Source organism: Strix aluco, chromosome 1 (genome assembly GCF_031877795.1).
Source record: "Strix aluco isolate bStrAlu1 chromosome 1, bStrAlu1.hap1, whole genome shotgun sequence".
In the NCBI taxonomy this organism is placed as follows: Eukaryota; Metazoa; Chordata; class Aves; order Strigiformes; family Strigidae; genus Strix; species Strix aluco.
In genome coordinates, this window is record NC_133931.1 from 99,128,582 (window position 1) to 99,141,337 (window position 12,756).

The 12,756-nt window shown below is 38.2% G+C and overlaps 1 protein-coding gene across 4 annotated transcripts in view; it reads left to right on the top strand.

Moving 5' to 3' along the window:
- Nucleotides 1-12,756, top strand: part of DTNBP1 (dystrobrevin binding protein 1) — a 70,118-nt gene that overhangs the window by 53,402 nt on the left and 3,960 nt on the right. For all 4 annotated transcript variants that reach the window (XM_074828958.1, XM_074828985.1, XM_074828968.1 and 1 more), the window contains exons 8-9: nt 10,336-10,491; nt 12,320-12,463. In XM_074828958.1, coding sequence (XP_074685059.1) covers nt 10,336-10,491; nt 12,320-12,463 — 300 coding nt within the window. The remainder of the gene's footprint in view (nt 1-10,335; nt 10,492-12,319; nt 12,464-12,756) is intronic.

Genomic DNA, 12,756 nt, shown 5'->3' on the forward strand with positions numbered 1-12,756 from the left:
TCTGAAAATACTGCTTTATATTCAGCCACATTGTTCTGTTTGAAATGTAGTATGATTTTTGTTTTGGTTGTCTTCCTTTTATTGTGCCTGTACAGTTGTAACTGTCCACTTGGCTGAATTTAAAAGCAACCCATTAATTGAACAGCACTTTTGTAAGAGGATATTATAATGTAGTTTGAAGAGACCTGTCTTACAGTATTATAAAAAGTCTGGAAAAGACATGCCATTGCTACTGTTGCAAATTAGCTTTACTAGTAAATAGCACTGTTACGTGCTCAATTTTTAAAAAGAATGCTGTCATCTTTCTTTTATGTTTGAGCATAAATAGGGATTTTTAAAACAAGCTGGTCTGCCATAATTGATACTCTGTGTGTAATGAATATGCAGGACTGCATGTATTTTAAAATTCTGGTAATGCATCCCTGATAGTTGTCTGTTAGCAAATTAGTTCCCTCTCATATTATTTTGTAGAAACTGTTTGGATGCTCCTAGATGCTGGTTTGTTAGAGTGAATGGTACTTCAGTTCTCCTTTGGCTAATCATATCAAACAAAAGTGTTTAGTCACCACTAGGATTTCTAAAGATAGTCTGTAGTGTGATTCATTTTGGGACATTAACTGAACAGTGTTGAACTGAACTGGATTTGTAATCTAACAGTCCTTTTTCGTCTTAACTTCTAAGAATGAAGAAATAAACCCAGCAGTAATATGATGGATGAATAGCAATTTTTTTGCTTGTATTGAAGAAGTTCTTTTGGCAGAAATGGAAGAGGAAATAGACAAAGTTGTCAAGAAAAAAATAAATACTTCAAGTATTCTGTGTGTGCTATTGATATGATGATTGGCTTAAGTATTTTTAAAATATTACTGCATATGAAATTGTGACATCGTAAACAAACTAGGCTTCTACATGAGAGAGAGAGTGATTTCACTGACGGTCCTGCAGTTCTGACTACTTCCAACATTTAGGTTTAATTCGTAGAATTTTCCCCCTGTTATACTTCGCTTAAAATAGAAAGAAGTTGCAAAAAAACCCAACCCCAATGGTTTCTCCTATTTATTCCTTTTATAGTTAATCCCTAGTCCTTTCCTATTGATCAAGCCCACTCCAAACAGGTAGACGTGCATGTTTTAGCATAAGTACCTCATGTGCATCTTTGGACACAGAATCTGTTTTTGTTGAAATAAGGGAAATATTTGTTCCTTGTTTAAAGTGTGAAATTTAGGCTCTGTTAAAAGCCCTGTTTAAGTAACGAGGCCCTAATGTTCTTAACACTAACAGAAAGCTGATAACTGAGAAATAGCTCTTGCAGTTGATTACAGTAATGCTTACAGGCTTTGTGCTTTCAGAACTTCAGTTTGATGTCCAATTCAGATGAGAGAGGACTGATGATTTGGAATGGTTTCCGGCATCAAATACACTTGAAGCATAATTTGCATTTGCAACGTGGTCTTCTTCACTATTGAATAAAAATGTTTTAAGAGTTCTGATGGACATAGCAGTTTCATCATTGTACGGTGTTGTTTGCTGCACATTTGTAAAGCACATCTGTTAGCAAATGTAGTTTACATAATGCATACTGAATGCCTTACCATGTGGAAGAGATGTGAAAAAATCAAATTTTTTCAACTGGTTGCATAGGGTTTTTTGTGAAAGGTAGGATTTTTTCTTTTCTATTTCTGATTGAGCAGTCATTACTTAAGTTAACCTAAGACTTGTATTAAAGTATGTCTTGAACAGGGCTTTTTTTTTTTTATAGTCTAAAATACATCACTGTCAATATAAAGTAAGTCAGATTATACTGAGACTATGAATCTGCAGCGCATTCCTTTTTGTCTCTGAAGCCTGTAGGCTCTACCCATCTGGAGAGGGAGGTATAAATTGCATGTTCAGATCAGAAATCTAGTTATTCTGAAAACAATATATGGAGTAAAAGCCTCATTTTGTTTTAGTTAATAGGAAAGAAGGCAATAATTTGTTCACCTTCAGTTTTTTGAGGCATGATTTAATTAAGCACCAAATGGTATTGTTCTGCTAGCCTGTGTATCTGAAGATGGTTGTAGTCTGGGGGAACAATAGTTTCACCAAAGCAAGAGTTCGACACTTTGTGTTATTCTTAAGGACAAGTAAAAGCTGATACCTGCCAACTGATTTGCCATGTTGTGGAACCCATATTTTCAGCATGTGCACAATGTGTTGTGACAGCAAAATAGTATCTCATAATTTATTTATGTATCTATGCATGCACATAATTTGATCCAGAAGGCAAATGTCTCAGAGTTGTGCAAAGGTTAAGATTAGCACTATTTTTGTAGTAGCAGAAGCCATTTGTCTGTCTTTGAGAGCCTTCCAGTTCCAAAGGAAAGGTGGTTATCTTTTCAGAATGGAAAATAGTAATTAAATTGTTTGATAGATCAATTTGTACTTGGATGATGGGATGTTATTAATCTTATTTTGGACAGTTTCATGGACTTCTGCAAACCTGGATAGAATACTGCAGTGCTGTGGTTTCTATTTTAAGTATTTTGCTTTTAGATTTGCTATTGATTAGTTTTTCCATCTGAAAATGAGGTTTTTTGAGGTAAGACAGAAAAAACAGTAATTGGAGAGCGTATGCATTAAATACAACTTTTCATGACAGTAGACTAGTGCTGAGTCATTTGAACTGTTTTCAAGTATAATTTCTGTCATAGTGGGATTTTTCTATAATGTGTGGCTAGATTTTAAAGCCAGATTGTCTTCACAAATAAACGTATATGTACTGAAGATATGTGTGACATTGTCAGGTTTATTTATAGTGAAAATAAATACTTTGCAGCTTACTAACAGAATTACTGTTCTTACAATACCATAAATGCTGGATTTACAGGGAGGTGGGAAACAAGCATGTGACCTCAGATGCTTGCCATTTTGTTTGTTTTTGATTTGCTTTCTATGCTAGGGAGGTTCAGCTTAACGCTATCCTTCCCTTGTCACCTTCTCTTCTCTTTCAGTTGGCTAGAAATCTGACTAAAGGAGGAATGGGGGAGTTAGAAGACCCTCTTCCTAACAGAGCCTGTCCTGGTGCAAGTGGATGAGGGTTTGTGGTACTTGCATCTCACCGAAGTGACGTTGCTAAATCCTGTCTTCTAGAAAGACAGATATTGTCACTCGGTGTTCTTGGGACCATAAATGGAACTGAACCAGGAAACTGGAAAACGGTGGATTGTAGATTTGTTAACCCAGTAGTAGTCAAGTATGGTCCTGAAGGAGAGAATACAGCTTTTGCTGTAACATTACCATACTTTGCAAGACATGCATTTGCACATGTGAAGGTAGGAAAATACTGAAGCAAGTGTGGGGGAAAAAAATAATGTGTTGTAGAACAGGATATCCATGATGATTTTGGCTATAGTTAAAACCAATTAAAACAATTTTAAAATTGTTCCCAATTACCATATTTGCAGGCATGAACATTTGTCTGCTCTTAATTAAAAAAATTCAAGAAGTAGGCAAATACAGTCAGGTTTCAGGATGGTTTTTTATGAGAAATATAACAACCGAAAAGCATTCTTACGGTCTCTGAACCACAGTAGATCTAGATCTAAAACAAGAGTCCATTATGCTGCTGTGGACCACCTTGCAGAGGAGTCCTCAGCCTGGTGTATTTTTAAGCTTGCAGAGAATAGAGAAAAGTGAAAGCAATCCAAAGAATATCATGTGCCATATAGCTGCTATGTAGCATGTTCTGTTCATTCTGTTGCAAAAAAGTACAGCTGGGCAAGGCAGGGTTTAAGCTTTTATATATATCTTCTGATGCTTTAGACTTGTCTGAACCCCTAAATTAATTACAGTATGCTCTGTATTAACTGTTTAAAAACTCAAACCCAAACTAGGTGCAGTCTGTCCGTAGCTCAGCTGTAGTCTCATCTGCAGTAGCAAGCCACTGGTCTGCCTTAGAAAGGTCTCATTATACTTTACAAGGCTTTAAAAAGTAGGAGAGAGCTGAAGAAAACTGGAAGTAAAATAAATGTAGATGCAATAAGCTTTTGTTTAGCTGACCTAAAAGATCCTAATTCTGTCAAGCTCTGAATTCTTTTCACACACTGTGAGGCATATGATTATAAATGATTTATTTTTAATCCTAGATGTATTTACATTTTTAGAACCCGATTCATGCATTTGCTGTTTGGTGGAGCATATTTTTAGTATATTTTCATTACAATGATTTCCTCGTAGCCAGATAGTTTGGAGTTATGTGGAAACCTTTTCCCAAGCTCTGTTTCCTGTCGCCTTGGTCGGAAGCTGCTTCTTCCTCCAGGTGCTGCTTTAGTAACTGGAATCTTGGCATACACACAGGCGATTATTTTCAGTGGTTTATGCTGATATTTATTTAGGCTTTTTCTGTATTTTTCAAGGATCTCAAGTAAGCAATTTGTTTATTTAGAGGGAATTTCCAGGGTAAGCCAACTTGCTGAAACTTTATTGGGCAACTTCATAATTTCTCTGCACTGGTAAAACCGCTGCTTTTCCTCTTGACTAGATTATTTCTGGGCTAATTAGAGTTTTCATATTCTGATGCAATCTATAAAAACACTAGTTAGAAATTGTCAGGGAATATACACAGTCATTTTTAATGGCTATTATTTTGAATAAATATTTTAATAACAATTTTGATAATCTGAAGTTTAATAAAATATCTCTTCATGAAAATGCAGGCTTTTGAAAATTGTCAGACAATAAATCTCATTTGGAATGATGATATTTTTTCCAACAGAGATGATCTTTCTGTCACTGAAGTCCAGTGAAATCCTGTCTTCACGTTCTAGTAAATCAGGACTTAATTTTTTTGACTGTGATTATTTGAATATACCTTTTGTAAAGAAAAATTTACTTCATAAAAAGACTGTTAAATCAGAGTTTAAAAACAATTAAATCTTTTAGTTTTCACATGTTTTCTTCCTACTCCTTTGGAAGAAAGACTGTACAGCTAATTCATCTATCTTACAATTTTTTTTCAAGTTTTGTCAACAGACTCTCCCAAGTTGTCAGCAAAGTATAGTGCAAGAGTGCTCTGAACTTCCTCCCTCATATTATCAAAATGTATTCTAAATTCCATCAAGAATAATTTAAACATTTTGGAGAAAAACTGTATTCTTTGAAGCGCTCCCTGGTGTCTTGTCTTGCTTTGATATTTTTACTTAAAAGGGTATATAATGAGGCAGTTGCAAGCATAAGTTACTAAGTTATAATTCACTTGAAAAGTTACTTGGCTGTCTGTCTTCCATTGTCTGTTTTAATGGTTTTATCATTCTGGTTTTTGAAGGCTTTCAGTTGTTTAGTGAATAGCCAGCTTACTAATAGGTTTTGACAGTCTCTCACAGTATTCTTGCAGCCAAATTATGATGTTACAGCCTGGATGGATGGGCAACAAGATGGATACATAACTGGTTGGCTTAGAGGGTAGCAGTTAATGGGTCATACTCTACCTGGAGGCTGGTAACAAGCAGCACACTGGTCTTTGCTGGAGGAGGTGACGGAGGGCACTCTCACCAAGTTTGCTGATGACACCAAACTGGGGGGAATCAGGCCATACTTCGAGGGCAGGGCTGGCATCCAGAGGGACCTAGAGAGGTTGGAGGAGTGACCTGACAGGAAAATGATGAAATTCAACAGGTACAAATGCAAAGGCCTGCATCCTGGCAGGAGGAGCCCCTGCAGCAAGACTGACTGGGGAGGGTCTGACCAGGGGGTAGCTCTGCAGAAAGGGCACGGGGGTGTGGTGGGCAGCGAGCAGGGCATGAGCAGCAGCTCGCCTGGCAGCAAGGGAGGCCACGTCCTGGGCTGTAGGGATGAAAGCACGACCGGGAGATTAAGGGAAGGGATTATCCTCCCCTACTCAGCATGTCTACATGCTGTGTCCAGTTTTGGGGCCCCCAGTACAGGAAGAACATCAAAAACCTGGAGTGAGTTCAGTGAAGGGCCATTTGAGACTTTGATATCGTTAGTGAAAGCAAAAATCCCTGAGAAGAATACTTGCATACATTTTATGGTTGGGTTGAATGAGTCTACAAAAACCAGATGAACTACAGAGGTGGAAAAAAGGGTATTTAGTCTAAGCTCCAGTTTTTGTGTTACTCTGTGTCTTCCCCCTCTTTAGCTCAGATACATTTATGGATTCTGGTTCACATGAGAACTATCAAGTAACATAATAAATTAATTGCAGGAAAGTAAACTGATTGAATAACAGTATGAAAGCACCAAAAAGCCATCCCTTTGGACAACTTGACATCTTTCACATTAGGTCTAAGGGATGTGTTAGCAATGTAAACAACCAGTGTTTTCAGTTGCTGATTTTTTTTTTTTTCCTAGTCATTCTCTAATTTGTTTTATTTGTAGCCATACTTGTTCAGGAAATTTGTGCATAAGTGGAAAATGTTTTAGATTAAAGTATAAAATGGTCACTTAGCTTGGTGGTTGGATAGAAACTTTAGGTACTGTGGCAGAATTTTAATTTGTAGGAAGTGTCAGTCAGGCATATAAATGGTATCAGAAAACAGTGTCCTTTATACTTGAGGTATATGGTTATAAGCTATTGTAATTTGTTCCTTTGGAGTTTGGATTATTCTAGTGTTTAGTTCAAACATTTAAGATACAGGGGGGAGGTTTTTCCAGAAATAGAGTTTATTTGTAAATAAAAATATTTTATAAAGTCTTTAAAAAAATAATCTATCTTGAGGTCCTGGCTTTAATAAATTAATCTTGTAATAGGAATACAGTGTCTGGTTAGCACAGCTTCTGGCTGCAGAAAGGTATCAGAAATGTAAATTAAGATGTGAAAAGATGGAAGTTGTACCAAATACTTATATTGTACTCCTGGTTTTGTCTTGATTTCTAAGTCTTTGGCCTATTTGCACAGCTATATGGTGATATTTTTGCACACAAAAAAGGCTGAGGGAGGGAGCACCTATAGGGAAAATCAATGCATTAAGGACTACATTCTGGGCACTGATTTCCCCCCCCTCCGTTGACCTTTAAGACCACAGGGCAGTCCTTTTAATGACTGGAATTAGCTGGTACAGCTTTCCAGGTTCCGTTAGCTGATATGGGCAGGATCCACAGGGGCAGAAGCAGATGATGACTGTAGCTTTTTCTCATGCTGAGGTGTTTGGAGAAGTAGAGTCGTCTCCTGAAATTTCCTGATAAATCCTCACCTTGCTAGAGGGGAGACGAGGGCATTGTAGCATCTCAGTAGGAGTGTGCTTACCCGGAGGCTGCTTCAGGCTGAAGGAGACCCGACTTCCATGCTCCAGCACCTGCACAGTGAGCGCAAGGCTGGCGAGAGCACATTGTTCAGCAGTGTTGGAGAAAATGAGGTTTTGTAGCAAGTGAAGGTTTTGTGGACGAGCGCTGCTTCTTCACTTGGGCTTCAGAGGAGGCAGCCTGGAAGTCGTGCTGTGACTGAGGGAGGTGAGCTGTGGGTTGGCTGTGGGGCTGTTCCTGGGGATGGTGCAGAAGGCTGTACGTCAGCACTTGAGTTTCCAATTCTTAAGAAATACTCTGCCTCCTTTTACTTCTGTTCTCTTGAAAGTCCCAGGTGGTGTAGAATTGAAGTTGCCTTGTATTTGGGTTATCATGGCAAGTCCTGTAAGACTGCATCTAATTGTGGATTAGCATTTTCTCTGTAGTCTTTTTTTTTCCTGTGCACAGCAGTGTGGTTAAGAAATAGGTGCAGTTACTAATTCAAAGGTACAATTTTATGGTGAAAGGAAAAATGCAGTAATATTTTAAGCATGTCAGGTCTCAGTGACGTCTGTAAGAATTTGTATATGGACATGAACAGCATATGAGGGTATATGGGTGATACTTTTGTCCAATTTAGGACTCCTTTTGGTGCTGGCTCTATTCAGTGTTTTATAAACATGTAAAATGTCACTTGGATTATGGAAAACATAATTCTGAATAGCTTTGTAAAAGAAACCCATTTTTGTTTCAGGTTTGACCATTAGTTTCATCATCCTTCACATTTCTGACAGCAAACAGAAACCCCACATGTAGCAGTTTGGTTTTGCTTAGCCAAGCAGCTTTTATTATACCTGGCAGAGCGTGAAATCGTGCAGCAGGGTTCTTGATGTTAACTCTCTGTAACTGACTTTGGAGAACAAACCTATGACAACTCTTCAGCTAGAGTATTTTGAGTTTCTTTAGAATATGTCAGCACAGCAGGCAGCTGTTGCCATTTAGCTTTGGCCAGCGACAATTTCAATAGTTAACAGGACATTTTAGACAAAATAAAGAAAACAGAGGGTGCAGTACTAAGAAAAAAGTTGTATCAGTCTCATATGTTGTTTGGATGCTGTCTCTGTTCTGGGGTTAAAAATAATCCTGAAGTACATATAGAGTACAAAACTGTCAGAATATATTATGAGAAAGACAGAAATTTCTGTTGTCAGTGAGAGCCTCTGGCTTTTATTGTTACAATTGAATAGCATTTCTGCATCATACACAATGTTGTTAATAATTGCTCATCATTCAGGACTGGAGTAAAGGAGTCGCTCCAAGGAACATAGAGTCATCATACGCAACAGTGTAATTGATAATAAAGATGTGTTGACTTAAAGGAAAATGCTTTCCTTATTATACACTGACATCTTACTTCTGAAATCTGCTTTAAGAAAAAAAAGATTTCAGCTTATTTACTGATGTTTTAATGGATATTTGGTGTGTCAGTCCAGTTTTATGCCTCCTTTTGGCAACTATCACAGCTCAGTTGCTTCTGTATATGATCTGTGACCTTGACGCAGGCAACAGAGTGAATTACTGCTCTCTGATGGTTTTGCCTGGTTTAATAAAACATGTTCAGCATTTGGATAATAATCTCTGTAATGGTAAATACTTCTAAGGCATTTCCTTATTTTAAAATATCATTAACATAACGTTTTCCCTGGAAGACCGACATGATGCTTGTCCTAGAAAACCTTACACTCTTTCAGCATTTATCCAAATGGATGCTATATATTCTAGCTGTGTCTGTCTGGTGTGTGAAGTCTTGGACACTTTTTACCCAACAGTATTTGTTGGAGCTTCCCCTAATGGGTAGAAGAGCCCACACCAGCAGCTCTTCTTGCCAGACCCATCCTTTCCATCAGCAGCTCAGCTAGCAAATTCTTTTTTTTATTGTAAGCAAAGAACTTGTAAGACCAGTTTAGAAAAATGAACAGAAAACTCTTGAGAAGGAAGGGTTCCAGTTTATATATTCCTCCTAAAAAGCATTTTTTTCAAGGCATATTCTAATAGTGGTCTGGCTACTCTTAGTACTTCAGTAGCTACCACATCTCTTTATTCTAGAAGATGTTATTCTTCACTAAACAGCACAATTCTTTTCTTTGTACATCCTCTGGCCAGTCAGCGACTCCTGTAGGGAGGGAAGGAGTTCTAATGATATTCCATCTAATACTGCTTTCGCTGTGGGAGGAAAGAGGAGCTGCTAGAGACCCAGCATAGGTACATATAAGCAAATTTAGTTGTCACTGCATGTCAGTACAAGCTACATAAGCCGGCCCTTTCTGCTTGGTGTCATATTAGTAATTCATGGCAGTTGGCTCTGCTTTTTTGGTGTCAGTATCATCATTGTCTTCTGGCACATTCTTTGCTGCTGTATACAGAGAAGAGCCTGTGTACCGAATGACTGTGTGGTGTTGTCGTTGAAAACAGTGCTGTTTACCTGTCTCCTGTCGGCTCAGGCTGCCATCACGGCTTCTGTGGATACATACATGCACCACGTGTAGGATATTCTTCAAAGGATTGTTTCAGTCTGTCTGAAGGCTGACAAAACCAGAATCTCACACGCATGTGCACACACGCACATACATTTATATGTATGTACATATAAGCGTAGGTACATATATATCTTTCCACTTGTATTGGATAATGGTGGAAATGTGTTGCAACATTCACATCAAAAGTATTACTTTTGGGTGTATAGGGTACATATAGTAGCAGAAGCATCGTTATCGGGTAGCTTTTTTGAGCAGAATTCTGAAATCCCGGTTATTGATGGACAGTGCTTTCACATGTTGCTGCCGTTACAGTTTAAGAAATCTGCATCTTGCCTCAAGATAAATATTTATGACATCACCTTAATGTGAAGGTTGTGCTGCCTAACGTAGTATTCTTACTCTGTCAGATTTAAAATACAGTTACGAAGCGCAGAGGCCTTCTTTTATAACGGCCTTTGTTAACAGTCTGTAGTAACAGTCTGTCAGTATTGCACTGGTTCAGAAGCTTTTAAACTCTGAGAGTCAGGGGGATATACATGCAATGTTTTATTTGTTTGTTTGTTTGTTTTATGCTTAGCTGAGCTAGATGCTGAACATGCACAGAAGGTTTTGGATGTGGAGCACACCCAGCAGATGAAGCTAAAGGAGCGTCAGAAGTTCTTTGAAGAAGCCTTCCAGCAGGACATGGAGCAATACCTTTCTACAGGATACTTGCAGATAGCAGAGAGGCGAGGCAAGTTTTAAAATACCTTCTGTGTAATCCACAAACTCACAACGTGGAGAATATTGTTGAGGGGTCAGAGTCAGCAGCAGTTTTAATGCTTACAGATGAAGCATTGCAGTGTCTAAATTCTTCCTCAGTGGAATTGGAAGTTCAGATAAGCTCTTCAAACAAACTTTGGGTTCCAGGGTAACTAGACACCTTAGAAAATCAGTCAGATTCTCTGTTCTTTGTCTGAGGAAATGTGAAGCACCAATCTGGAACAGCACTTTTCTCTGCAGCTGAAGAGTGCATCCAGCTCAGTGTTGTATTTCAAAACGGTTCCCAGGTGGTAGCTATTTCCATTGTCTGTGTAACATGCAGAGTATGTGATTAGGACATGGGAGATCAGATTAAGCTCTCTCCTCATCATGAGATGACTCAAGTCTGGCATCTCCTGACTAGTTAAAGCACAAGAATGCCATAGACTACAGATACTTCTGTGTGGGAGGTATCCATCTGTTGGGCCAAAATGCAGGGATTGTAGGACCAGAAAGAAAGCAAGCGGGAGATTACATCACTCGTGTGGCAGGAAAAAATGTAGAGATTCTGTCCCTGCTCCAAGACCGGTTCTGCTATCGTTTGCAACAGCAGAACAGAGAATACAACCCAAGATTTCCTTTTCTCTGCATGAGTGCTATACACACCCATCTGCAAGATGCTCTAGATTGGTTGCGAGGACATTCTTCTGAGAAGTGGGATATGTAAGTCTAAATTCCTTTGGTCTAGGAAGGAATTGAGTTTGGGTCTCCTGCTTACTATATATAAATAGCCCACTTAGGCAAAAAGTGGGCGTTGTCACTGGCTAGTACTGGACACAGGGCTCTGTTAGAGGGTTAGGTTACTAACCTGGTGAACTTCAGCACTGCAGTATAATGCACAACCCATGTATAGCAAAGAAACTGTTTTAATAAAAGATTTGATCCTGCAGTACATGTAAAACTACAGAGCTATAGTATATTTGGAAAAAAATCCAATCAAATTATAGGATTTCATCTCATATGAAGGCTTTTAATATTGTAATTGTTAAATTTAGATAAACCATTAAACTGTTCATTGTAGTATTTGATGTTATACATGCAGCAACTGGACTTAAAATCTGAGTACCCTTGAACTTACTTGTTCTGTGTTTGTATGTTTTATTGTTCAAGGAATGAGATGCTCATCCAAGAATTCATCTAAGTATTTCATTCCCTTGTGAATTGTCAGTATTACATTGACAATAATAAGTAATTTGCTTGAGTCATTAATAATGTGAAATCCCCATGCTGAGAAGACATTGGGCATCAGCCTAGGTTTTCCCTCCTACTGTCATTTATTAGACTAACTGAACGAGGAAGAAGAGTGGCTGCTCTCTGTTAACATTAATCCTTACTTGTGAATTTCCATGTCCCTTGTATATTGACATTTCACAATTGTTTGCTTAAATGTGTTTGTTTTTCTCTAAAAAGACTTTTAGTTGAGAAAATTGGAAAGGAGTGTTGCAAAATGGAAAGTTTCAATCTTTGCCCCTGAGCCCCACCCTAGCATATTTCTGACAGTGCTATTGCTGTAAATATTGTTCCAAAAATGTTTTGGTTTACAAAACCAGTAAGGGGCATTAGTTTCACAACAAAGGTTGCACAGAGTACTCTTGGATTTGGGCTGAGATGGCTGCTGAGCAGCTCCTGTGGGTGTGTTCCTTCCATATCTACTTTAATTATTACTAATGCATACAATTATAGCAGCTAATGAAGGCTTTGTAGGTAACAACATCACGTAGCTGACTGTCAGTTTGCTCACTGCACTATTTTTACTACAGAACCGATTGGAAGTATGTCCTCCATGGAGGTGAATGTGGACATGCTGGAACAGATGGACCTAATGGACATGTCTGACCAAGAAGCACTTGATGTCTTTTTAAACTCAGGAGGCGAAGACAATAATATGCTTTCTCCCATGCTGGGTATGATACTAGTAATGTCAGAGTGCTTAGAGACAAAGTGATAAATCACCGGAATTGCTCTAACTTGTAACGGGTGTTGTTATCTCATAAAACATAACACTTTACGTAGATTATTTTTCATTAGTGGTTTTAAAAACATTAGCATTTAGTTGCGGTACAAGAGAGCTTGCTGCAAAACTACTTGTATTTCTGGACTGTCTTTTTTCATCTAGTTACTACAGTTTCATGTTCTATTTGTCATGGATGGATAGGTGATGTGTTACATACTGCTTTTAAGGTGCATTTTTCTCTAT